This window comes from Geotrypetes seraphini, chromosome 11 (assembly GCF_902459505.1).
Source record: "Geotrypetes seraphini chromosome 11, aGeoSer1.1, whole genome shotgun sequence".
In the NCBI taxonomy this organism is placed as follows: domain Eukaryota; kingdom Metazoa; phylum Chordata; class Amphibia; order Gymnophiona; family Dermophiidae; genus Geotrypetes; species Geotrypetes seraphini.
The window spans coordinates 111,390,217-111,417,143 of NC_047094.1; the positions used below are offsets into that span (position 1 = coordinate 111,390,217).

The 26,927-nt window shown below is 45.7% G+C and overlaps 1 protein-coding gene across 3 annotated transcripts in view; it reads left to right on the forward strand.

Moving 5' to 3' along the window:
• PREX1 (phosphatidylinositol-3,4,5-trisphosphate dependent Rac exchange factor 1) overlaps positions 1 to 26,927 on the forward strand; it is a 346,652-nt gene that overhangs the window by 230,198 nt on the left and 89,527 nt on the right. For all 3 annotated transcript variants that reach the window (XR_004541127.1, XM_033963869.1, XM_033963870.1), the window contains exons 13-16: positions 1,710 to 1,759; positions 12,621 to 12,696; positions 21,952 to 22,024; positions 24,697 to 24,839. Coding sequence is in view for 2 of the 3 variants with exons in the window: in XM_033963869.1 (XP_033819760.1) it covers positions 1,710 to 1,759; positions 12,621 to 12,696; positions 21,952 to 22,024; positions 24,697 to 24,839 (342 nt within the window). In the remaining variant the exon portion in view is untranslated. The remainder of the gene's footprint in view (positions 1 to 1,709; positions 1,760 to 12,620; positions 12,697 to 21,951; positions 22,025 to 24,696; positions 24,840 to 26,927) is intronic.

The window sequence follows — 26,927 nt, forward strand, 5'->3', positions numbered from 1 at the left end:
AGGTACCGGGGGGGGGAGTCCTATCCTGTTTTGAGGGAAAAAATAAATGGTCACGTTATTCATACCACATGTAGAGTTACCATATTTGTGAGGACAAAAAAAAAGGACCCATAACCCCGCCCATACTTCACTCACAGCCCCACCCACACCACCCATTTTCATGGTTCCCCTTACCATCCTCTGTACCCTTTTAATACTTCTCTCTTTCTCTCCCTTCCTTTAACCCTCCTACCTCACAGGTGCTTCTCTCTCTCTCTCCTTCCAATCCCCCACTCCTGTGGGTGTTTTTTACTTTCTCTCTCCTCTCTTTCAAACCCCCCCCCCCCCCCCCCCGCAGGTGTCTCTTTCTCTCCTTCCAACCTCCTCTCCTGTTGTTTCTGTCTCTCCCCTCCCATCTAGCACTCCATGCTCTTTTCTCTAGTACTCTCTCCTTTCCCTAATGCTTCTCTGGCCCTCCCTGCTGTTTCTCCAACCCCCCTCCATTCTGTTTCTCCAGCCCCTTTCCATGCTGTTTCTCCAGCCCTCTCCCTCCCTCTCTCCCCCTCCATTTTGTTTCTCCAGCTCCATTCCATGCTGTTTTCCCAGATCCCTCCCTCCATGCCTTTTCTCCAGCCCCTCTCCATCCCTCCCTTCATGCTGTTTCTTTAGCCCTATCCCCTTCATCCTCTGTTGCTGCTTTGTAGCTCCCGACTCCCCCACCTACCTCTTCCCCTGGCCCAGCCACTGTCATTAATCTTCAGGCAGCCGGCAACAGCAACGAAGTAAGCCTGCTGCTGCCAGCCTGCTTCAGAAGCCGCCACTCTGCAAGTCCCACCTACGCGGGAACAGGAAATCGCTGCAGAGAAGGCAGGTTCTGGAGTAGGCCAGCAGCATCAGGCTTACCTCACTACAGCTGCCGGCTGCATGAAGATTAATTACAGCAGCCGGTCCTGGGGAGGAGGTAGGTGGGGGAGTCGGGAGAGCCGGCTAAATCCAGACCCCCCTCATTAAAAAAAAAAAAAAACGTCTGGGCACCCGGACAGGCTTCGAAAAAGAGGACATGTCCAGGTTTTCCCAGACGCCTGGTAACCCTAACTACATGCGAATGTCAAATGCAGTTTGCATAAATGCAATTAAAGCCACCTCTTGAGATGTTGCTAACTGTAATGTGCAGACCACTCCCAATCTCCTCCTCTTACCCCGTGATAAGCAGTTAATGCAGATTTTTACCATGCTGGCCATAATTGGGGGCTAGTACTTACATTGCATTCTAAGAATAAGAACATAAGAATAACCTTCCTGGGTCAGACCTATGGTCCATCAAGCCCAGTAGCCCATTCTCACGGTGGCCAATCCAGATCCCTAGTACCTGGCCAAAACCCAAGGAGTAACAACATTCCAGAATCCCAAAGAGTAAGAAAAGATTTTAGAACCCCAAAGAGTATCAAGATTCCATGCAGAATCTCAAAGCATAGCAAGATTCCAGAACCCCAAATAGTAGCAACGTTCCATGCAACCGATCCAGGGCAAGCAGAGGCTTCCCCAATGTCTTTCTCAATAACAGACTTTGGACTTTTCCTCCAGGAACTTGTCCAAACCTTTCTTAAAACCAACTACTCTATCTGCTCTTACCACAACCTCTGGCACTTTAGTGAACCTGCCTCTTGAGTGCTTTTCACATAACCTGTTTTTAGTATTAAAATGTCAAACTACTGTTATTTCTTTCACAGGGGGTGAGACTTTACTGTCGCCTTCATAGTCTTTTCTCCCCTGTAGTCAAGTAAGTCACTTTTTAAGTTAATTGTTGCAGTTTTAGATGTGACCTCCGGCAGTACAACTGCATAATTAATGATGTGTGAAAAGTTAACATATTGGTTTTGTGAATTTATAGTACTCCCCCGATATTCGCGGGGGTTCCGTTCCAGGAACACCCGCGAATCTTGAAAAATCGTGAATACGGTTTTTCGTGGGGAAGACTGGAGAGGGCAGCAGGAGAGGCAGGAGAGAGCAGCCGGAGAGCCAGCGAGTGCAGGAAATCACTCGCTGTATGCGCCGACCGCCTCTTCCTGCACTAAAGTCGGGCCTTACCAGTCAGGAGTTATGTATCAAAGCAGCTCTTGATTGTTAAGGCCCGACTTTAGTGCAGGAAGAGGCGGTTGGAGCATACAGTGAGTGATTTCCTTCACTCGCCGGCGCTCCGGCTGCTCTCTCCTGCCTCTCCCGCGGTCGGAAAATACCGCAAATGACCGATTCGCGGTCGGAAAATACTGCAAATGACCGGGACCAAGAACTGATGACCACAAATGACCGAGGGGAACACTACATGTTTGAATTCTGCAAAATTGGCAAATTAATGGGTCAAAAATGCAGTATTTCATCTTTTAAACTTAAATTGCAATAAGAGAATATTCACAAATATTCAGAATTTCCCTGTGTATCTTCTGGCTTCATTGTGCCCTCCCCTCACCCCCCACCCCGCACACAGACTTCTGTTCTGTTTCTAATTTATACCACACTTACTTTCACAATGGATTCACAGCAACTGACACTAGAAGCTCAAAGCAACATCCTAATTAAAAATTGCTTCCACTTACTAGGGAAACTATGCCTCCTAAAACCATACTTCGATTTCACATCATTCAGACTGCTGGTCCAGTTCCTGGTCCTAAGCTCACTGGACTACTGCAACATAATCTACCTTGGATCTCACAAAAAAAACCCCATCAAGAAACTGAGACTTATCCAGAACACAGCCGCTCGACTAATATTTGGCTTGAAAAAAATCCGACCACATCACCCCATACTACAAGAAACTTCACTTGCTACCTATCGAGGCCAGAATTATCTTCAAATTCGGTTGCCTCTGTTTCAAGACTCTCTTCGGCACCGCACCCACCTACCTCCTGAAACACCTCACCCTACAGGGCAAACTCCGCTTTTCACAGACTGTTCACATTTCCTTCCCCCAAAGGATGCAAATTCACAAGATTCCTCAACAGGACACACTTCTTTCAAGTAGGGATCTGGAACAACACTTTAAGTGACTTCATCCTGAACTCACTAACATACCATTCATTCAGAAAATCACTAAAAACCCACCTGTTTGACAGATTTATCTGACCCTTCAATTCTGCTTAACACCTACCATGCCTTACACATCCCTTCCCCCTTTTCTCCCAATCGCCTATCTGTCTATCTATCCCTCCCAAATCTAACTGATGTAACTTCGCTGTCCTTACAGCTCCACTTGTTGTATAACGTCTTGAACTGAAAAGGTATGACGGGATATAAATAAAGCTATTATTATTATTGGTACATCCAAATGAAAACACCATAATATCTAGTAAAAATATAAAACTAATCTAAGAGCCTCTTTTATCGATCTGCGCTAGAGGTTTTTAGTGTGAGTTGACACGGTAAGTGCTCTGACGCTCATAGAATTCTTAAGAGTATAGGAGCACTTAACTTGTTGACCTGTGCTAAAAACCAGAGGACTTTTGTTTAAAGAACATAAGAATTGTCGCTGCTGGTCAGACCAGTAGTCCATAGTGTCCAGCAGTCCGCTCACGCAGCGGCCCTTAGGTTAAAGACCAGCGCCCTAACTGAGACCAGCCCTACCTGCGTACGTTCGGTTCAGAAAGAACCCTGGAGGGTGTTTTCCCCTATAACAGACTTCGGAAGGGCGTTCCAGTTTTCTACCACTCTCTGGGTGAAGAAGAACTTCCTTACATTTGTACGGAATCTATCCCCTTTCAACTTTAGAGAGTGCCCTGTCATTCTCCCTACCTTGGAGAGGGTGAACAACCTGTCCTTATCTACTTCAGTACCTTGAATGTTTCGATCATGTCCCTTCTCAATCTCCTCTGCTCGAGGGAGAAGAGGCCCAGTTTCTCTCATCTTTCGCTGTATGGCAACTCCTCCAGCCCCTTAACATTTCTTTGTCCAGTTCTCTACATATGCAATATGTTTACAGACACCAAAATTCTTTCAAATGTAGACAAAACTGGTTACAGAATAAAGATGCCATCTGCATATGATAATATGGTGACCCCCCCCCAAGTCAGAAAAGTATTTCCCCCAAGGTACTAAGATAAATGTTAAACAAAAGAAGCAGAACGCCACAGCCTGGATTCCAAGAAGACAATGTTGTTTTCCCGTTAACACGGTATGACCTTTTTGTAAAGAATCTATCAAGCCAGTTCTGAACCCTTCCAATTTCCCTTTAAGTTCTGCAATGAAGAAATGCACAGATACAGATATCTATTTTGAATCAATGTTAAGCATAAAGCCTAAATTTGATCACTTATCCCTTTTGGTTGAGAAGAATTTTGCCTCTCTCCAGCTGTAACGTGACATCTTAATTTTGCCTTCTTCATAATCAATCATCCGTGTCAGACAATCTGTCATCTTCTGTGACTTCTGCATCCTATAACTGTATTGGAACATTAGGATGTTTACAAGGAATGATAACTTTCATTCAGAATGCATGAAGCCTATTTCTGGGACATTCAAGTGCCCCATGCTTGTTTCTAGATCCAAAACTACCTTCAACTCCACAGAAATTATTAAGAGATGAACATACGGACATCCACACACAGAGTCGAGCACGGTGATTTTGTAAGCATTCTCCCCTTTGGAGAACAGGCTGAAAAGATGATTGTGAATCAGGTTTTAATAATCTGCTTTCTGGGTGTGAAAGGATGATCTAAAATAACTTCTTCAGGAAAATGTCGTTTCTCCAAGTAAACATTGCAGGTGTCACTCCTTAAAAATACAAAGTATACTGTATATCTCAGTGACTTAACTGTCCTGCGACCAAAAGTACGTATGACTTTTTATGCTGCATGGCAACCAATATGCAACGAAAGGCAGACAGCCGCAAAATGTCTGAAGACTGTCACAAGATCGACAATGGTGGGACTACACGAAGTTCACGAGGGCTCTATTTCAGGCCTCCGAGATGCTCAGCAGATGGGCTGATGGCAAAGACAGATCATTGCCATGCTAAAAGTATCCACAGCAGAGACGTTTCATCAATCATAACTTCCTGACTAAAAACGCAAGTCGATCACCCTAGGTGACTTTTCAATCTTAATGTGGAAAATGGAGAGTGTATAATGCATTTCACTGGAAAGAACCACTCATATTTGAAACAGATTATGTAAGAATAGCAAACTTAGCAGAATATGCTTATGAAACCTAGCATTCTGGAAAATGAAGCATGAATGAGGCTTTCTGAGAAAATGTGGTGGTCCTTTTGGATTTGGCTGTTACTTTTTCTCAGTAGGTACTTCCTTGTTTCTGGAGGATTTACAATCTAAGGCCCCCTTTTACGAAACTGCGTTAGACATTTTTTTAATATCTCTGGCTACGTCAGTATTAGCTTCGACGCTCATAGGAATTCTATGAGTGTCGGAGCTAATACCGCCATGGCCAGTGATGAAAAAACCTAACACGGCTTCGCAAAAGAGGCGGGGGGGGGGGGCGGAGGAGGGAGTAAGTTTGTACCTGAAGCAAAGGAGGGTTAAGTGATTTGCTCAAGATTAGAAGGAGAAGCAGCTAGATTTGAACCCCGACTTCCTTGGTTTTCAGCCCACTGCTTTCTCCATCAAGGCTTCTTTTCCACTCCAAGAATTAAAGTCCAAGCAATTTCAAGATCCATATGCTCTCAAATTAATTTCTTTGTATCCTTGGCCAATCAGCAAAGTCTGATATATAACAAAAAAAAGAACTCTTTCATGACTTCTACTACTTGTCACTTGTATAGCACTGCCACACGTACACAGTGCTGTACATTAAACATTAAATCCCTGCTCCATAGAGCTTTCAGTCTAATCAAAACAGACATATGGGGGCAAATAGGAGTTAGGGATTTTCTCACAGATGGAATGATAAAACAGACGTTGGTAAGAGGCGTTAAAAACAGCCTCAAAAAAGTGGGCTTTATTGCTAGATGTGAATGCTGCCAGAGACGGAGCTTGACAAAGTGACTCGGGCAGTCTGTTCCCGGCATATGGTGTAGCAAGATAGAAGGGGCGGAGTCTGGAGTTGGCAGTAGAGGAGAAGGATACAGATAAGAGACACTTATCTGATGAACAGAGTTCCTAGGAAAGAGTATAGGGAGAGATAAGAGAGGAGAGATACTGAGGAGCTGCAGGGTGAATACACTTGTAAGTCGAGAAGCGGAGTTTGAACTGTATGTGGAAATGGATAGGGAGCCAATGAAGTGACTTGAGGAGAGGGGTCATGTGAGCAGACTGATTCTGGTGGAATATAAGTTGTGCAGCAGAATTTTGAACAGATTGAAAGGGGGGGGGGAGGGGTGCTCATGTAGTTAATGAATGCTCACCGTTAATATAGCACGTTAGCGAATGCTGATGTCTGCATTCTATACATGATACTTAAAAGATCAGCGCCGAAAAGGATGGCACTTAACGCAAGTCTATAAAATCTCTCCGAAGTTAGGCGCAGTTTATAGAATCCCACATAGCGTCCATGCTTATGACTAACAAATAGGTGCGACCTTTTATACCAATGAAAATGAGGCCTAAATACCTGCGCCTAAGTTTTACGTGGATCAGGCGTGATCTCTAACAGCGCATCTAACTTTTAGGAACGTCCACAGCCAGCCTATGCTCCTCCCTGGCCACGCCCCCCGTTTGAGATCCACACACAACTTTATAGAATACGCTTAGAAAGTTGTGCACATAAATCCTAATTAATGACAATTAGTTTCAGTTATTACTTGTTAATTGCCAATTATCTGTGCTGGTCGGCTCATCAATTAAGTTGCGCATGCAAATCAGCAACGTGTACAGATTTGTGCATGCAAATTTGGTCGCACTATACAGAATCTGGCCCTGACTGTAGATTTAACCACTGCGTCGCTCTAGAAATCAAAATGTAATAAAAGTGAGTCGAGCGTAGGGCAGTCAAACAATTGTGACATCACTGATGAGGTTGGCTCTTAGACACTGGTGGAATGATGCGTTATGACATCACAATACCAGCTCTGGTTTTCAGAGGCTGAAACTTGTCACACTATTTATTCAGTTTTCTATACCGTTCTTCGCAGGGAGCTCAGAACAGTTTACATGAACTTATTCAGATACTCAAGCATTTTTCCCTGTCTGACCCAGTGGGCTCACAATGTGCTTGGGGCAAGTCTGAGAAAGATGGCAAAAGTTTACATGACAAAATATGGTATGGTGAGACAGCACGGCGAGCATAGTTCATCAAAACATGGCAATGTTGGGGAGTGAATATCATTTACCCAGATAGTCACCCCTCCCCCCCCCCCCCCGTTCTTAGTAGGGGAATTCTTACTGAATTGCTAAGAGAGAGAGATGAAACACACCAGGCACACACAACTAGAATCATAATATGCAGTAACTGAAGCTTCAGGGAGATTTCTGTCTGATGCTTAAAGCAGCAGGCATCAAGAAATGACCCCGAGGCATACAGCACTGATTCCTTTTATTGAGGAGTTTGGAGTAGAGGTCTGCACGGGAACGGGGATCGTGGGAATCCCGTGGGTCCCACGGGGGTCCAGCGGGAATCCCACGGTGACCCCTCTCTCATCCACGGGACTCCCGCGGGGACTCCCCTCTAGCCAGCGGGACTCCCACGGGGATGGAAGGCTTTGGAAGCAGGATTCGTCCATATAATATAATGGACCCGTCAGCCTTAGTAAAAGAGGGGGTTTATAAGTTAATTACCTGAACAGAAAACAAAAAAAGGTTTCCACCAAAGAGATTCCACAAGGAAAACAGCAAAAGAAACTGTGGAATTGATGATCCTGTCAGAAGTAATTGCTGCTTTTTATGGGGATGGAGGTAATTCCTTGCGGGGATGGGTGGGGACGGAGAGGATCCTGATGGGGACGGGCGGGGATGGGTGGGATTTCTGCCTCCGCGCAACTCTCTAGTTTGGAGGAAAAAATAACAAGCAAAGGTCAAATTATTGCTAATGATTACATATGTGACAAGATGCTCAAGGCCTAGCAAAAAGGACTGCAGATCTTCGGGCACGGGCATGTCCTGTGCGTTGGTGCTGGTGCCGGGTGCCAACCGCAAACCGGTGCACTCGTAAACCGAGGTACCACTGTGTTACAAAGCATGACCAGCGTAGTATGACACGACTTGGCAAAAATGGTTAGGCAAGCATACGTGACGAAACATAGCATGGAACGGCAAACGTGGTTTGAGAGAACGTAGTAGGACAGGCATAATTGGTATCAGTTTGCAGATAGCCACATAAATGAATTATGATCCTGTGGGGAGGGAAATGTGCTTTAAGGAGTTACATTATTTAATTATAGTATTGAAATCACATCATATGTTTTATGTTTAAATCTGTTTATTCATTTCAAACAATAGTAAAGAAACAGTACAACAAGAAGCAATTGACAGGAAAACTTCCCCCCCAACACACACCCCCACCCCTCCAATCCACCACCCACCCACCCATGGGAACAGTCAATCCAACATCCAACAGTCAATTGAGCAGTCTACTACGTACAGAGGGTTACAAAGTAGAACAAAAGGGCAACCAACAACCAAGATAAAAGGAGCCAGATTTAGAATCCATATCCGTAATGGCCAGACGTTCATATCCCGCCAGCTGGATCATTTGAGTCCTCCAATGAGACACCGTAGGGGTATTGGGCGACAACCAACACTGAAGAATAGTCTTGATGCCCATATCTATAGCTTTCCGGGCAAACGCTGCAGCACCCGGACGAACTGGGATCATCATATGTTTTATTGTATTAATAATTAAGATGAGGATGGGAGTAAATGACTGTTTAATGTAATAATTGTATAGTTATTAGTGCGTTCTATGCAGTATTTTATGATTTACCAATTGTATTGCACTATCAAAGTTTGAAAATCAATAAAGATTTAAACAAAAAAAATTATGACCTTGTTCTGTAAAGTGTGTGCATAATAGCATGTAACTGTACAGCGGGCATTCACATGGGAGGGGCATGGGCGAAGGGAAGACTGGAAGGATCGTTCAGGTCTTTATCTTCCGTCATTTACTATATAAGAATTCCGACTAGTCTAGTGTGCACTTTGTAGAATTCTGTCAGCTATGCGTGCAAGGTACAGTGAGGGAAATATGACGATATTGTGCTCTTAGTTGCTTCCTGTCCATTTCTCCCTTGCGATTGCAGGAACACCAGCGGCGAACCATGGGGCTGATCAAAGGTGCTTGGCGAGAAGGTTGTCTGTGGTTATGCAACACCTAATTCCTAAGTTAGGTTCCTTGAGAGATGGGGAGGAATGTTAGAACATCAAGCTCTTCGGCTTGTCAGAGGGACTTTTCCTCGGTTCGAGGTTCCTCCCCATCTCTCGTGGAACCTAACGCCATCCTGATACGGACATAGGACCCCCCCTGAGGAAGGCATTTTTTTGCCAAACACGGCCCTTGTAGGGTCAAGGTTCCAATGTGTATTTTTGTTACATTTTTAATAAAGCATTGTACTTTTATTTTTTTTTTTACCTCCTGGCTAAAAGTTTTCGTTCATTTCTGTGTGACTTTGGACTAGAGGTCTGAACGGGGATCGCGGGAATCCCGCGGGTTCCGCGGGGGTCCTGTAGGAATCCCCCCCTAACCCACAGGACTCCCACGGGGACCCCCCTCTGGCCCACGGGATTCCCACGGGGATGGAAGGCTTTGGAAGCAGGGTTCGTCCATATAATATAATGGACACGTCAGCCTTAGTAAAAGAGGGGGTTTATAAGTGAATTACCTGAACAGAAAACAAAAAAAAGGGTTCCACCAAAGAGATTCCACAAGGAAAACAGCAGCGCAAACACAAAAGAAACTGTGGAATTGATGATCCTGTCAGAAGTAATTGCTGCTTTTTATGGGGACGGGCGGGGATGGAGGTAATTCCTTACGGGGACGGGTGGGGACGGAGAGGTTCCTGGCGGGGACGGGTGGGGACGGAGAGGATCCTGGCGGGGACGGGTGGGGACGGAGAGGATCCTGGCGGGGACGGGTGGGGACGGAGAGGATCCTGACGGGAACGGGTGGGGACGGAGAGGATCCTGGCGGGGACGGGTGGGGACGGAGAGGATCCTGGCGGGGACGGGTGGGGACGGAGAGGATCCTGGCGGGGACGGGTGGGGACGGAGAGGATCCTGGCGGGGACGGGTGGGGACGGAGAGGATCCTGACGGGAACGGGTGGGGACGGAGAGGATCCTGGCGGGGACGGGTGGGGACGGAGAGGATCCTGACGGGAACGGGTGGGGACGGAGAGGATCCTGGCGGGGACGGGTGGGGACGGAGAGGATCCTGACGGGAACGGGTGGGGACGGAGAGGATCCTGGCGGGGACGGGTGGGGACGGAGAGGATCCTGGCGGGGACGGGTGGGGACGGAGAGGATCCTGACGGGAACGGGTGGGGACGGAGAGGATCCTGGCGGGGACGGGTGGGGACGGAGAGGATCCTGACGGGAACGGGTGGGGACGGAGAGGATCCTGGCGGGAACGGGTGGGGACGGAGAGGATCCTGACGGGGACGGGTGGGGACGGAGAGGATCCTGGCGGGGACGGGTGGGGACGGAGAGGATCCTGGCGGGAACGGGTGGGGACGGAGAGGATCCTGGCGGGGACGGGTGGGGACGGAGAGGATCCTGACGGGAACGGGTGGGGACGGAGAGGATCCTGGCGGGGACGGGTGGGGACGGAGAGGATCCTGGCGGGGACGGGTGGGGACGGAGAGGATCCTGACGGGGACGGGTGGGGACGGAGAGGATCCTGGCGGGGACGGGTGGGGACGGAGAGGATCCTGGCGGGGACGGGTGGGGACGGAGAGGATCCTGGAGGGGACGGGTGGGGACGGAGAGGATCCTGACGGGAACGGGTGGGGACGGAGAGGTTCCTGGCGGGGACGGGTGGGGACGGAGAGGATCCTGGCGGGGACGGGCGGGGATGGGTGGGATTTCTGTCCCCGCGCAACTCTCTGCTTTGGACACCCCTGTTTGGTTGTGGAACCCTGGTCCTTTGCCTCTGACTTTGGGTTCTCAGCTGGTGCTGTGTGCCCCCCTCAGCGGCATTTGTGCTCCTAATTCCTAGCAACAGCAGGCTTAACGGGAAACAAAAACTAGAAACCGTACCTAATCGATATTCAACTGCTCAGCAGCGCAAACGCCTGACAAACAGTGACGTACCAAGTTGCAGACAGTAGAAATGTCAGCTCATAACACGCTGCGTGAAACCGTCCTGGCAGCAGGCTGCTCTCAAAGTTGGAAGATGCCCAACTAATTAATGGATGTTTATATTGCCGCTTGCATTGTTTTGACATTTGGAAATGACTCCATTTGCAATAAGAATTAAAAAAAATGGAACCTTGTGTTTGAGCGTTTTGAAGGGAACTTGGCATCAGGAATCTTGCGGATCACCCTCTCTGGACTTTTTTTTCCTGATGGGAGAGGGCAGTTGTTGCAGGAAATGTGGTCATGCTCTGTAAATGTTGCTTCTCTTGACTAATTTCTTGAGCGTGTTTGACGATTCGGCACATATTGTAAGGATTTTTTTTTTTTTTTTTTTTACTATTGTTAAAAAGAACAAGAAGATTATAGAAATAAAACAGGCAAATTGTACCAGACAAGACCTTTAATGACGTCTTTATGACCCACTGAGCGAAAATGTACCAAAAGTGGGGTGTGTGACTTTTTTATGCCGCAGGATAGAGGGAGATAGGGTTACCAGACGTCTGGATTTCACCGGAAGGCTTTTCAAAACCCGGCACTTTGTCTGGGTTTTGAAAAGCCTCCTCAATTTGCGTCGGACAGGGAGGAAGTCTGCGCATGTGCGGACACCACACGATGATGGGGGGGGAGTCGTGCCTCAGGATCCTGCTGGAGCTAGGGCGGAGCTTTAGCCCCCCCAAAGAAAAAAGCATTCCACTGCCTATGATGTCTCCTAGAATGCCATTTCACTCATATTTCTACCTGTGGCAAGGAGAGGCATATCCAGGGATGGAGCTGAGGTGGTGTTTAGTCCAATGCTTGTACTTTTGGGTTTTCAAAAGTTGGCCCATATCTTTTCATATTATGTGGGATCATTTTCAAAGGGAAAATGCCTATGTTACTTTTGGAATTTGGTACAACATAAACATGCACGGGCAGTGCAAAAAAAAAAAAAAAAATTGGCCTGCTAGAAAATTTACCTTTCCAGAACATTTTGAGGTTTCTAGTCAGGGCCAAGAAATAAAACTTCTCACTGTAAAATGATGATCAGAAAATGCGTTTCATTACTCGTTGGTGTGAGGAGTTCTGTGGGGTGTTAAATCTTTGCAGTGCAGAACCTGGAAAACTGTGGACCTTAAGTACTACTACTCTTTATTATTTCTATAACGCTGAAAGGCGTATAGAGCGCTGTACATTTTAACATACAATAGACAGTTCCTGCTCAGAAGAGCTTACAATCTAATTTAGGAAAAAGGTGTTTTATTTGTAACCATTATTCTTTTGCTTTCTTAAGTGAAGACCCAGTAACGTAAACCTGCTTTATAGGGTAATGGAATCTCTGTTAATGAGTTTACATTTCATTACACTTAAGCCTCGGCTCTCATGTTTAAAGTCAAATACATTTTAAAAAACGAGTTTCTTTCTTTCTTTCGCAGAGATCGGGACTACCATTTGAAGACCTACAAGTCGGTGGTTCCTGCCAGTAAGCTTGTGGATTGGCTAATAGCACAGGTTTGCAGCCCTGTTTAATTGTATTGTGCTGTCCTTATGTGCATGAGTACAGAGCAATTTGGGTTCGCTACTTGGCACTGCCTAGTGGCGAGGGACTTGGGCAAAGATTTCTTATCTTAGTTGAAAAGAACTGAGACACTCAACACCTTGCAAATTCCACGTGAAACGTGGTTGCACAGTACATGATGGCAGATAAAAGATCAACAAGCCAACCCACACTGCTAAGGGTATATCCCAGCTGACAGCCCCAAAATTTGACTATTCTTGTAGGTATTTTGCCTTTGCCCTCAGCAATGCTGAGAATCTTTTTTATTTTTTCTCCCGGCGGCTAAAATTGATGAATTATCTAAGAGCCCTGCTAGTTTTTCTATGGTATTTTCTTGAGGATTAAACTCAATTTTACTTTTATTAGATCTGTATTTTACTATGCGTTTGTTTTTATTTTACCATTATTTCAACACTGTGTATGTAAACCATTTAGGGCTCCTTTTACAGACGCGCTAAAATGCCCCGCACGTTAGCTGCTACCGCCTCTTCTTGAGCAGGCGGTAGTTTTTCGGGTAGTGCGCGCTAATCTGTTGCGTGCGCTAAAAACACTAGCGCACCTTTGTAAAAGGAGCTCTTCGTTTTAGACGGTCTATAAATTTTTAAAATAAATAAAAATTTCATCCATCCATGCGCATATTCAGTGGCGTAGCGAGGGTGAGATGTCCGCTCCTTCCCCTCTCCCTCCTGCCGCGCGCATGCTCCCCCCTTCCCTTCCCCCGTACCTCTCGTTGTTCGCTGCCGCGATCAACAAGAACTTCAACGTGGTCCTTGCAACCCCGTAGGCTCTCCCTCAGATGCCACTTCCTATGCGTGGCACCTAGAAGTGACATTGACGGGAGAGATGATGTGATCGCAAGGAGCGCGTTCAAGTTGTTTGCGCTGGCAAACAGCTAGAGGTACGGGGGAAGGGACGGGGTGCACACGCAAGGTGGGGGGGGAGAGAAGGAGGGGTGCCGGCGCCTCCACCAACATGGCGCCCGGTAAGGACCCCCCCTCCCTTACTATGCCAGTGTACGTAATTGATGTAGAATTCCTTTGCCAGAAAGGTGGTTGTGACTTATTTGGGAGGTTGATTGATGCCTGCATTTCTGGCCGAGTCATTGTTAAGGTTTTTGGTATCTGAATTGGATAAAAAATATTGGATAAATCGACTTGATTGATGCCATTGTCCTCCCCTCTTATGAAGGCAGCGAGGGTTTCTCCCGAGCATGCCGCCAGTAATATGTCGGTGGCTGCAAGGCTTCCCTGATCGGCTCTGTCCTTCCTCCTCCAGTCTGCCCCGTGCCGCCGACGTCGCCTCTGGGGCGTTCCCATCATTGGCTGTACTCGGAGAGGAAGCCGGAGCTTTCAGGGAGAGCGGACCATTTAAAATGCTGCCGCTGAGGAGCCCTGGTCTTTTCGGACTCCCCAACAGCAGGAGCATTCCTCCCTCCTTTTTTTACTAATGTTTCTCCAGTCGGTGGTGTAGGGACACGGGGCAGTTAGGCAACTAATGTTAGCAGAAATTTCATGTGAATTGTACTCAAGCATTTATTTGAGACAGGCAGATGTTCAATGTTAGTGAGTTAGAAGTTCCGCGATACTTGTGTTGGCTGCTGTTACTTGTCATAATGGCGGAGGCACCCAAGCAAGACCATTGGGACAAAAAGGCATGTGAATGGACTCAGAGGGAGGAGTTTAGCAGTCCTCTCGAAAAATGTCTGCCTCGCTGGCATCCATGGCGGGTGGGCGGAGAATTCTGGCCTCGCTGGTAGAAAGGTATGGTGGGCCCCAAGGGTTGAAGGACGCGCTCCCTCGCTGGTTTTCATGGCAGGAAGCAATACGTCAGGAGTAAGGCTCAGGTGCTTCTTAAGGTTTAGAAACATAGAATATGACGGCAATTTGTTATGAAGTGGTTTAGGGCAGGGGTAGGCAATTCCGGACCTCGAGAGCCAGAGCCAGGTCAGGTTTTCAGGATCTCCACCATGAATATGTACGAGATGGATTTGCATGCACTGCCTCCTTGAAATGCAAATCTATCTCAGGCATATTTATTGTGGATATCCTGAAAATCTGACCTGGCTCCGGCTCTCGAAGACCGGAATTGTCTACCCCTGGACTAGGGGAAGCTGGTATGTGTGCCACATGCCTATGTTAATGCTTTGCTACATTTCCAAGTCCGTTAGAGGCTGCTTATCTATATGTACCATTTGATTTGAGGCCATATGAGTGAAAGCCGATATGGTGGCTCATCTGCTGTGCAAGAGTTTCATTGCTAAAGCTGGCACAAATCAGATAAAATTTAGGTCGTCTTTGGGAGGAAATGGGTGTCATTAGAAGTGTTGAGAATCTTATTTTACTCTCTGACTGTGATAATTCATTCGAAATCTGCTGAAAGCTTTATGAGAATTTTTTGGGTGTAGTTGCCTTGAATGGAAACAAGCAAAACATTTTCATTTTGTCCTTGAGGTTTCTCGCTTGCTGAAAATGCAAAAATTTGCAGTGAATCAGACGCCTCACTGCTTTTTGAGAACTGAGCATGTGAGAACTGGGATGGGTAGTTTCAAAGCGTTCTTAGCAATTTACGTTGGGGATCTCTACATTCCACTAGCTGTTCTCCTTTAGTCATCTCATAAGAACATAAGAATAGCCTTACTGGGTAAGAGCAATGGTCCATCAAGCCCAGTAGCCCGTTCTCACGGTGGCCAATCCAGGTCACTAGTACCTGGCCAAAATCCAAGGAGTAGCAACATTCCATGCTACTGATCCAGGGCAAGCAGTGGCTTTCCTCATGTCTTTCTCAATAATAAATAATAAACAGTTCTGCCCCACTATGCCCATGCAAAATACCTACAAGTATAGTATATGGACTAGAAGGGGGGGCACACACGTGGAGGGGAGGGGCACCTCTTTAAATCTTCACCAGCTTGAGCAATTACTCTGACCTGCTGCTTGCACCAGCCTGGCTCCCTTTGAAATCACTTCCAGGTCACGGGCAGGAAATGATGTCAGAGGGAACGTCAGTGCCGCTGCAAGCAGCAGGCTGGAGAAGCTGCTTGCATTGGTGAACATTTAAAGAGGTACGGATTTGGGAAGGAAGGATGTGGGTCACGGAAGGAGCGGAGAGGGCAGAGAGGAGGGTGCTGGGGGCCATGACCCTGGGCACCTCCTACCGTCACTACATCACTGCAGGGTGAAGGGAGAGTGTTATTTCGCACATCATGTAGAATTTATTCTACAGACTGAGAAGTGTTGTTGTTTTTTTTTTTTTTTACCAATCTGAAAGGGCCTTTAAGGCAAATCTGTATTAAGAACTCACAATTCATTATTCTGTTTTTTGCATTGTGGTTCATATGATGTATTTTTTTTTTTTAATTTTATTCTTGTAACCTAAACCACATAGGACCCTTTTTGAGATCTACTGGAATTAGAGTGGCGTTGATGGTTTTGTCCTCCAAAAGTGGTCAAGGTTGGTCAGGCTGATGGTGTCTTTCAGTTCCAAATGCCCGTTAAGTATTTGCAACTAAGGGCTTGATAAAAGTTGATTTAAAAGCTTGCTGTTCAACAGCATTTCATCCACGCCGCCCCCTTCTCCTGCCAGTGAAAAGGAAAGCATTTATTATATAAAAGACGTAATATCCTACAGTTGGGCAGTTTCTGTGCTTAGTAACTGAGATGTGTCCCCTCTAGACAGTGTGGGCATGAATAAATGGGCAGACTGGAAGGACCAATTTGAATTTTTTTTTTCCCAGCCGTTATGTATGTCTATTCTCTGCCAACCAAGAATCCCCGTGGCAATATTTTATTTTTTTTTTTTTACAGTTTTTGACGTGTTGTCTCAGGGTTGCCATGGAAACGGTATTGGGTAGAATTATGAATATACTCTCTTAGCTTTGTGGGTGCAAACCGCCTTTTATGTGTAGCTTTACGGTTTATTGTTTATTGAAAGCTTCTATACCGCCGCTAATGACTAAGGGAGTCAATTCAGAGCGGTTTTTATTGAGCTTCTGGTAAAGGTGTTACAATATAGAATACTAGTATTTTAGCCGTTACATTAACGGGTGTTAGAATATATGTCTGTGTGTCTTTATTTCTGTCTCTCTCTCCCTCACGCTGTCTGTCTCTCTTCCCTGGCCCCCTTTGACTGTCTGTCTTTCTGTGCTCTCCCTGCCCCTGTGTCTTTCTTCTTTTTTTTCTATCTGTCTCCCTGCCTCCTATGGTCACTAGAATGGTCTCAGGACTCAAGGGTCTCTCATACGAAGAAAGACTGGGCAAATTGCAGCTCTATACTCTAGAGGAGCGCAGGGAAAGGGGGGACATGATTGAGACATTTAAATATGTCACAGGACGTGTCGAGGTGGAAGACGACATCTTCCTTCTCAAAGGACCATCGGTCACAAGGGGGCACGCACTCAAACTCAGAGGAGGGAACTTTAATGGTGACACCAGGAAGTACTTCTTCACAGAAAGGGTGGTGGATCACTGGAACAAACTTCCGGTGCAGGTGATCAAGGCCACCAGCGTGCTCGACTTTAAGAATAAATGGGACATCCACGTAGGATCACTACGAGGGTCGAGCTAAGGAACTAAGTCATCAGCACCCAGACTTAATGGGGTGGGTCAGTAGAGTGGGCAGACTTGATGGGCTGTAGCCCTTTTCTGCCGTCATCTTTCTATGTTTCTATGTTTCTATGCAGCAGCATTTCTCTCCCACCACTTCCCTGTGCAGCAGCCACAGCAGGATTCCCTCCCCCTCCATTTCCCTCCCCCCACACCACTTCCCTGTGCAGCAGTAGCGTTTCCCCTACCCCTCCTTTCCCTTCCCGTGGTCTGGCTGGCTCCCTTAGTCCCTTACCGCCCCCCCTTCCCTTTCCGCGGTCCCGACTAACCTTCCGATTCCAGCAGCGTCTGCAGCACTCTACACACGCTGCTTCGGGGCCTTCAGTAGAGTGCTGCGTGTGTAGAGTGCTGCAGACGCTGCTTGAATCGGAAGGATTCAGGACCCGCAGCCCTTGCCGGACCCGAAGCGAGCTCTGGAGCTTTTTTTTTTTTTTTTTTAAACGCGGGCCCAGCTGGAGCAGGAGGAGAAACCTGGGAGGCAGGAATTAAAGTCCGTTCCGGCCCCACTGACGTCGCCCTGGCCAGTTCACATCCTTCAGACTGCAAGAGCCGCCGCGTCCGACAGACTCTGCGCCACCGCGCAGGTGGGAGTGTGCATGCGCTCTTAGGGCTTTATTATTTTAGATGCATTTCCTGGAATGGTTACAATACAAACATCTTCCAATCTTATACAAGTCTGCCACAAATATAGACTCAATATAATTGTATCCCACAGTAGCTCCTATTATTTTTATATATATATATATATATATATATATATATATATATATATATATATATATATATATATATATATATATATAACTGGATTCCTGTCAAATCCTCAGAAACTGGAACATGAATATTTAGTAGAATTTTTGTCTGGACCTTCAGAATTCAGCCGGGTACTGCATACTACCGGTTGCTATCGTCTTCATCGGTCCAATTTTTATTGATTTTTATAAATTCTTCTATTTTTACTCTCAGTCGTGAAAATTTAACTCAAAATATTATTGTTATTTATAGTCTAGCTAGAAGAGAGCCACTTAACTTATAGTGGATTATCAGTCAACTTTCCTTCACCTCTCCTGACATGCCCGAAATTATGTAATGTTTGTATTGAATCCCACAGTAGCTCTTATACATTATTAAACCTTAATAAATACTTGTGCTTTTGTACATCCTGATTCAATTTAAATTTTTAAATTTTTTTTCTTAGCTATTTCTGGGCAAGAATCCAAAGCTCTACCCGGTACTATGCTTGGGTTCCAACTGCCGAAATCTCCGTTAAAAACCTACTCCAGCCCATCTACACCCTCAATACAGCCCTCTTAAACCATAATCCTCTTTGCATTTTGTAATGCTGTAGAAATAACCAATAGATGAGAATCCCCTTTGATCTCATGAAACAGCAGCACAGCAGATGGTGTGTGTCTGCCTTCACTCAGCTCCACAGCACTTCCAAACTGAGATTCAGGGTCAGATGCTCTAAAATCACCATTAAAATCCTGTGGGTCACTTGTGGTGCTGGTAAATGATTCAATTTGAAAACGATGATGGATGTTGAAACAATTTTGCATGCAAATGATTTTTGCATAGGTCTGTCATAAACCCATCTAATAAGTCATTGGAGAACCGGGAGGGGAAGCCCCAAAAAGCTAAGTTGTAGGGAAAGCCCTGAAGAAGTCTCCCGCCACTCAGCTGTTCAGGGCAGGAAAAGTAGGTTTTTTAAAAAAAATGGGAACAGATGTGCATGTGCAACACGCACAATGTACCCATTTAAAAAAAAAAAAAAAAAAAAGCATGCCGAAACCCCCCCATGATGATGGTCCCACATCCCCTAAATTTTAAAAATCAGTAAGAAGAAAGCCCGCTCCCTCCTGCCTCGGCCACCCAGACCTTCGCACACCCCGACCCCCCACTCCCTCCTGCTGCCAGGGAGGGAGGGAGGCTTCTGTAAACCCATGACCCCCTTGTGAACCCTGTACCCCCTGTACCACTAAATTAAAGATCAGCAAGGGGGGGAGCTCCTACAAACTCCCATACCATTAAATTGAAGATCGGCAGGAGGGAAGCTCACTTTCTCCTGCAGCTGAGCCCCCCCACCGAACCCCTTAACTTTAAATTAAATATGGACAGGAGGGATACCCACTCCTGTCTCAGCCATCCAGATCCTCCCACACCTCCGACCCCCCACCTATAAATTAAAGATCGGCAGGAGGGACACCTACTCCCTCCTGCCACTGGGGCCCCCTGTGGACTCCCCAACATTAACGATTGGCAGGAGGGATGCCCACTCCCTTCTGCCACCATGGGGTCCCTGCAAACCCCCAAACTCCCACAACCCCCCTGTACTTCTAAATTGATTAAAACAGGTTAAAACTGGTTTAGCATCAATTATTAAAGGCACAATGAGTTTTGGCATATGGGAGGGGCCTTAGATGCCTGAACCAGAGTCTTAGACCTCTTCCAGTGCATCCCAGGATTTACCGAGAAGGGGAGGGCCCACCATTATGAAGAGGTAGGCCTGCCGGCTAGAGGGGTGGGCATCGCTCTTGCTGGTTGTCTAAACAAGGTACAGGGGGCAGGTCGGTGATGTGTATGGCGTCCAGGTGACCAAAGCAGGAGGAAATGGACATCCATCCTGCCAATGCCAGTTTTTTTTTTGAGTTTGAGGGATGTGGTAAAGAAGGGGGCTGACATCAGGGTGGGGGGGGAGCTGGCATGACTTTTTTTTAGTGGGTACAGATGTTGTGCGTGTGTAATTTTGAAGCATCCGGCCTCAGTAGCAGAGGTTGAGTTAATTCTTATTATTTGGCTGTCACCTACTTCCTCGCTTTTCCTTTGAGGTGGTTTTTATAGAATTCTGTTTAGACAGAGTCACTGACATGGTACCTATCAGAACAGAGAAAAGCAAAATCTAAAGCTGTAAATGTAAGTGATTTTAGTAGAGAGAAGCAATTGAACTGAAGATGTGACTGCCATTGTATATATGCATATTTTTTTTCTTAAATGCCATTTTTCACTTGCAGATTCCAGAATGATGCAGGTTTCAGTACCTGAAGTGTTTTTTTTTTAATTTCTGGGGGGAAGGGGGGTGTTCAGCAATATCAACCTGTATGGGGTTACTAGATTTTAGTTAAATAAAATCCGGACCCAAAGCCCCGCCCACAGTTCTGCCCCACTATGCCCATGTCATGCCTCCACCCCATCCTGTTCTCGTCGGTCGGGAGGGCATGCACGGATGCCTTCCCAAAGTGGTCCTAAAGAAGAAGATTTTCAAAACCCAGACAAAGTGCCGGGTTTTGAAAAGCTGTTCGGACACCTGGACATGCCCTCTAAAAAGAGGATGTGACCGAGTAAATCTGGACTTCTGGTAACCCTGAACCTGTGTGCCTGTGCTGCTAAGAATCTCTTTCTGTGCATATATTTAAGAATGCATCCTGTTTTATAATTGTGCACACTCTTGAAGAAGAGTGCACACGCTTGAAGAAGAGTGCACCATTTTTTAATAATTGTGTACACTCTTTAAGAATTCATCCTGTTTATCATTTGCACACTCTTGAAGAAGAGTGCACCGTTTTTTAATAATTGTGTACACTCTTTAAGAATGCATCCTGTTTTATAATTGTGCACACTCTAGAAGAAGAGTGCACCATTTTTTAATAATTGTGTACATTCTTTAAGAATGCATCCTGTTTTATAATTGTGCACACTCTTGAAGAAGAGTGCACCCTTTTTTAATAATTGTGTACACTCTTTAAGAATGCATCCTGTTTTATAATTGTGCACATTCTTTTGTAATAGTGCACACTCTTTAATAAGAATGCACTCTTTTCTTATAATTGTGCACACAAAGAAAAGTACACCGTGTATAAAGTAGCTCTTAGCACCAGGATCTGCATTGAATTTTGGACATGATAATTTACACCTGCTGAAACCTGGTCTTTAATCCTCATATCTAAATTGGGAAAAGATTTGCCCTATTCTGTAACACTGCGTGCAATTTCTAGGAATGCCCTCGATCCGCCCATGCCCTTCCCATGGTTGTGTCTCCCTTTCAGAGTCTCATGGAAAATGTATGCATTTTGCAGAATTCCCGACTAGGATGATGTGCTTGTAAATTTTAATTGTTTCTACTTAGTACCGATAATTGTTAGGGCCCAATTATTAAGTTGCGCACAATATATAGAATCCAGGGGAAAGTGTGTTTCTCCAGGCTGTGTGCTAAGACAGCAGACCACTCGGAGAGGCAACTAATTGAGACCCTTGGGAGCTGTTTCATATTCAGATCTCACTCAGACAAAACATCACCTTCCCTTTTGGGTAATGCATTGTATTGCTTCTGGCTGCGGTTCATAAAATAAGGTTGGTGCATTTTGTTCTCGGAATATATTTGCGTTTGCAGAGCAGCCGCTCGCTTCCCCGATTCCTGAGAGACTGGAGAGAGATGCTATATATAGGAATCAATGAGATTTTGGGGAAGGGAAGCCGATTATTTTTCAAAGTGCATTTATTGTTCTGGGTAAAGGGTACCCTGCTAATTTCAGAGCTGATAGCCAGAGTGGGATGCTTTGTCTAGATCAGGAAGTTGTTTGAGGTGTAATCTCTTTTCTATTTTGTTGCCAGGGAGACTGCCAGACTCGAGAGGAAGCTGTTGCTTTGGGGGTTGGACTCTGCAATAATGGCTTCATGCATCACGGTAATTAATCATCATGTCTCCTCTTAGCCACCAGGGAAAACGGGCTTGCGAATGATCATTTTGACGGCATGCACAGAGTAATATGCAAACTATTTTTTTTTGCCATCACTTAATATGACTCTGCATATAGCATTTCTAACACACAGCGCATACAGCGTAAAAATGAACAGAGAAAGATATAAGAATGGTCAGCAGCGGCTCAGTGAGAGTGAGTAGCACCTCTCTCCTGCCCTCTTCTCCGCTCCTTCCTGACGCCCCCCTGCCCCACGCGCGCCCCCTTCCGTTCCCCAGTCCTGCCCTAGCTCCGCCCCCTGCTGCCTGCTTTGGTCAGGCAGGAGGCAATCTGCGCACGCACGGATACCACGTGTGCGCACGCATGTCATCCCTTGGCACCTGCGCATGCACGGATTGCCTCCTGCCTAACGCGATTGAGAGGAGGCTTTTCAAAACAAAGTGCCGGGTTTTGAAAAGCCATCCAGACCCCCGGATATATTCTCAAAAGGAGGACTTGTCCGGAGAAATCCGGACATATGGTAAACCTATTATTTGCTGACCGGTCTCGCAACATAAACTGAAACTAAGGGTTCCTTTTACTAAGCTGCGTTAGGACTTTAACGCATGGAATAGCGTGCGCTAGACCTTAACGCCAGCATTGAGATGGCATTAGTTCTAGTTGCGTAGCGCACGGTAATTTTCTGCATGCGCTAAACACGCTAGCGCACCATAGTAAAAGGAGAGCCCTAAGTGTAGAAAAATTTTTTTTTTTTTTAAACTGATAAGTTCACCCAGAATTACCAACGACAACACTCGCATAACACTACATAGCGCCCCACTGAAACTGGAATCAGAACTGAGAATCCTAGGGATTATATTTGACAAGAGCCTATCCTGGGAGGCACAAACTGGAACATTAACCAAGAAAATATTCACAACACTGAGAAAACTGAGACGAATCCGGCATTGCTTCATCAAAGAAAATTTTCAGGTCTTGGTTCAGTCACTGGTACTATTCCAACTAGATTATTGCAATGCCATTTATGCAGGATGCAAAGAAAATATACAGAAAAAACTACAAACCATTCAAAATGTAGCAGCCAGACATATTTTCTCAGTCAAAAAAGATATACAGGGGTACCTCTTATAAATAAAGGTTACTGTTGAGTGACTAAAGAAACTGGTAGAACAAAAATAAAGTCACCACATCGTCAATATACTCTGTAGACTTATTTTCTCAGCAACCAAATATGTTGAAGTGATACCCCTGTACCTCAAACTGCAACCTGTACCTCTTTAAAATCTTTTCCAACGCGAGGAACTAGTCTAGCCTGTTGCTCGCGCTGGCCTGGCTCCCTTTGAAATCACTTCCGGGTCATGGGGCCAGGAAGTGATATCGGAGGGAAACCCAGTGCGATCAGCAGGCCAGAGAAGCTGTTCGCGCTGGCAAAGATTTGAAGAAGTGCGGGAGTGGGAAGAGAGGGCGCAAGTGTGGCGTGGGGTGCGGAAGGAACAGGTGGGGGGGAGGGGGCAGCGAGGAGGGCACAAGGGAAGGAACAGGGGGGGTGTGGGTGAAGAGGAGGGCACAGGGGGGGCCACCACCACCCCGGGAACCTCCTACCCTCGCTACGCCACTGGATTCAGGCTCAACGTGGGTGTTGTCATCTCAGTTTTTAAGTATATGTATCAGTATTTTTACTACTATAGTGCTTGCTAAAATGCAGAAATGAAACATGATTTGTTATTAATTTGTGTCATTTCAAATGAGAAATGAGAGAACAAAATAATCAGCCTAATTGTGATATCCATGATTAAAAACAGCACATCCTTGTTATCATGTCTAAAGCTCTTTACCATGCAAATACTGTATCCAAGTAGCGTCTTTGTGTGCTACCTAGTCCTTGTACATACACTATCCCCCAGATTCTATAAAAGCCGATCATATTTTGGAGCAATCCTGAACTGTGCATGCAATTAATGAGCCAGTAACATAACTTTCTGGAATGCCCCTGACCGTTCCATCAGTGGCATAGTAAGGGGTAGTAGGTGCCCCCCCTGGATCCCCACATGCCCTCCTCTCAGCACCCCCCACTCCTTTTGTTCCACCTCCGCTCCATCCTGCCCCCCATTCCATACTTCCCTCCCCCCATACCACTTAATCTTTGCTATCGTGAGTGGCTTCTGCAAGCATGCTCCTCGCGCCAGGGTTGGATTTCCCTCTGATGTCACTTCCTGGCCCTGTGACCCAGAAGTGATTCAGAGGGGAACCAGGCTGGCATGAGCAATAGGCAGAAGTTGCTCACGCGAGCAAAGATATAACAGAGGTATGGGGGCAGGGAAGAGATTTTCATGCACATATTATTGAATACTGGCTAAGGTTAGTTGAACACATAACTGCTAATTGATGACAATTAACTTAAAGTAGCACTATTTTTTTGCCAATTATTGCTAGTAACATCAGTTATCGGTTCCTTATTATATTATGGGCACAACTATTCTTATTCTATAATTTTCACACACTTCTTTGCACACTAAGCATAAAGTGGGTTGCACAAAAATTTGGGGATTACCGGCAAGCAAGATTATTGTACATGGCTTATATCTGTGTTCCATTTTTTGAGTGTACCAAAGCTTTTTGCCATTCCATATATTTCTGCGTCATCTTCCCTTGTCTGCAGTCCTGGAGAAGAGTGAGTTCAAAGATGAGTCGCAGTTTTTCCGCTTTTATGCCGACGAGGAGATGGAGGGGACGAGCTCCAAGAACAAACAGCTGCGCAATGACTTCAAACTCATTGAAAACATCTTGGCAAAGACTCTGCTGGTAAACCCTGATAATGTGTTTATTTAAGTGAATTCATTGTTTATTCAGGCAGTGAGGTCATTGCTATATAACTTTTATTCAATTGCCCACATGCATGGCCTTACTGTTTATATCTTTTTGGCCTTTATATTTTTCCTGCCAGACAGTTTCCTTCTTGGAGGATTAGAGAACAGTCTCTGTAAAATGTTCTTTCATTATCTGAGAACAGGAGTTCACAACAGTGTCGCAATTGTCCATAATAGTCAGACTTGCCAGCTAACATCAAGCCCTGAATGAGAACTGGTTCTGACGTACTCATGAGGAATCAAATCCCAGCATTCCTACTTGTGACTCTAGACAAGTCACTTAATCCTTCATTACCCCAGGTAGAAAATAAGTACTTGTATATACACTTTGAGTGTGTAAAGTTACCATATGGCTCCAGAAAAAGGAAGACTGATTGAAACATCCAGGTTTTGCTCCCTTTATAAGCAATTGAAGTAAAACCCAGATGTCTCAGTCCATCCTCCTTTTTCTGGATTCATAAGGTAACCCTAAGTATACCCCACTCCTCTCCAAGCTTCACTGGCTCCCAGTATACTCCAGAGTCCTCTTTAAATGTGCCTGCTTAGCCTTCAAGATCCTACATGGCGTCCTTCCTCCCGTTATCCCACTCTTTTGGAATTCCTCAAAACCACACTCCACCAGACCCTCCCAAAAACTGAAACTATCATTCCCCTCTATAAAAGGTATATCCCGCGCAGGAAAACTTGGAACATCCCTCCCCTTTAGAACCACAGAACTCTGGAACAACCTCTCATCCCCACTCAGAAACTCAAGCTCCTTCCAATCCTTCAGCAAACACTTGAAAACTTGGCTCTTTGCAAAAATCTAATCACCTCCCATTCTCCAGTATTCTGTCCCTCTCTATCCTCTTAGTCCCTCTCCTTTATCCTTCATTGTAGTTCCTTTCCTCTTAATTCTGTAAACCGTGCCGAGCTCTGCGCTTGCGGAGATGGCGCGGTATACAAACCTAAGGTTTAGTTTAGTTTAGTTTATACAGGTCCGATTCACTTTCCCCCTTAATGACTAACAAAGCACTTCCTTGACTACTGTACAGCATGTAAGAAAGAGGCCAGTGCATTATAATTTTCAAGGCGCACCATTCATTCAACACAGTTTCCAGATTTATAGAGCCCCCAAGAAGTGGACTGAAGGGGAGAGGTTAAAACGCTTCACGTTCCCAAAGTCTGAAGTCACTGTTTCAGGAAAACTGTTTCTTGGGTGTTGGGCAGGGGTTCATTTCTCTCTCCTGCCTTGCGCCAGCAGTTAATGGAAGGGAAGAGGAAGCCACCGGCAATGAACTGCTCTTTAAAAGTTATTTTATCTTCAAACAAGAACAATGGTGACATTGATCAACTAGGAGAACAAACAAATCTTGCCTGAGCTTTCCTTCACCTTTTCAAAAGCCAATTCTTAATTTTGAGTAATTTAGAATATTACTTCCCAGATCCGATAACAGTGTTTCTACTCACCTTGTAGGTATTTCTGTATCTTTTAGGTACTAAGATGCATTGATACAGTAATACACAAACATATTCCCTATTCCCCTCAAAAAGCTGGTGCCTTTCAGCTGAAATATACGTAAGAGTAGGATTGCCATATGGTTGCAGGAAAAGGAGGGATAGGATGAGACGTCTGTCTGGGTTCTACTTCCTTTACTTTCAATGGAAGTAAAACCCAGATATCTCCATCTGTTCTCTCTTTTCTAGAGTCATATGGTTAGGGTTACCAGATTTTAGTTAAATAAAATCTGGACCCATAGACCTGCCCCCAGGCCCACCCCATTCTGCCCATGTCACTCCTCAGCCCCACCCCCTCAACCTATACTCGTCAGTCAGCGGATGCCCTCCCAACACGGTCCCAAAGAAGAAGCTTTACAAAACCCAGACAAAGTGCCAGGATGCCTGGTAACCCTACATATGGTACTCGAGCAGATTGTTTTGCCGATCAGTACTGAGTTGTACTAGTTCTCTTGGGAAGTTATCTGTTATTAAGACATGGGGGAAGCCTCTGCTTGCCTTGGATAGGTAGCATGGAATGTTGCTA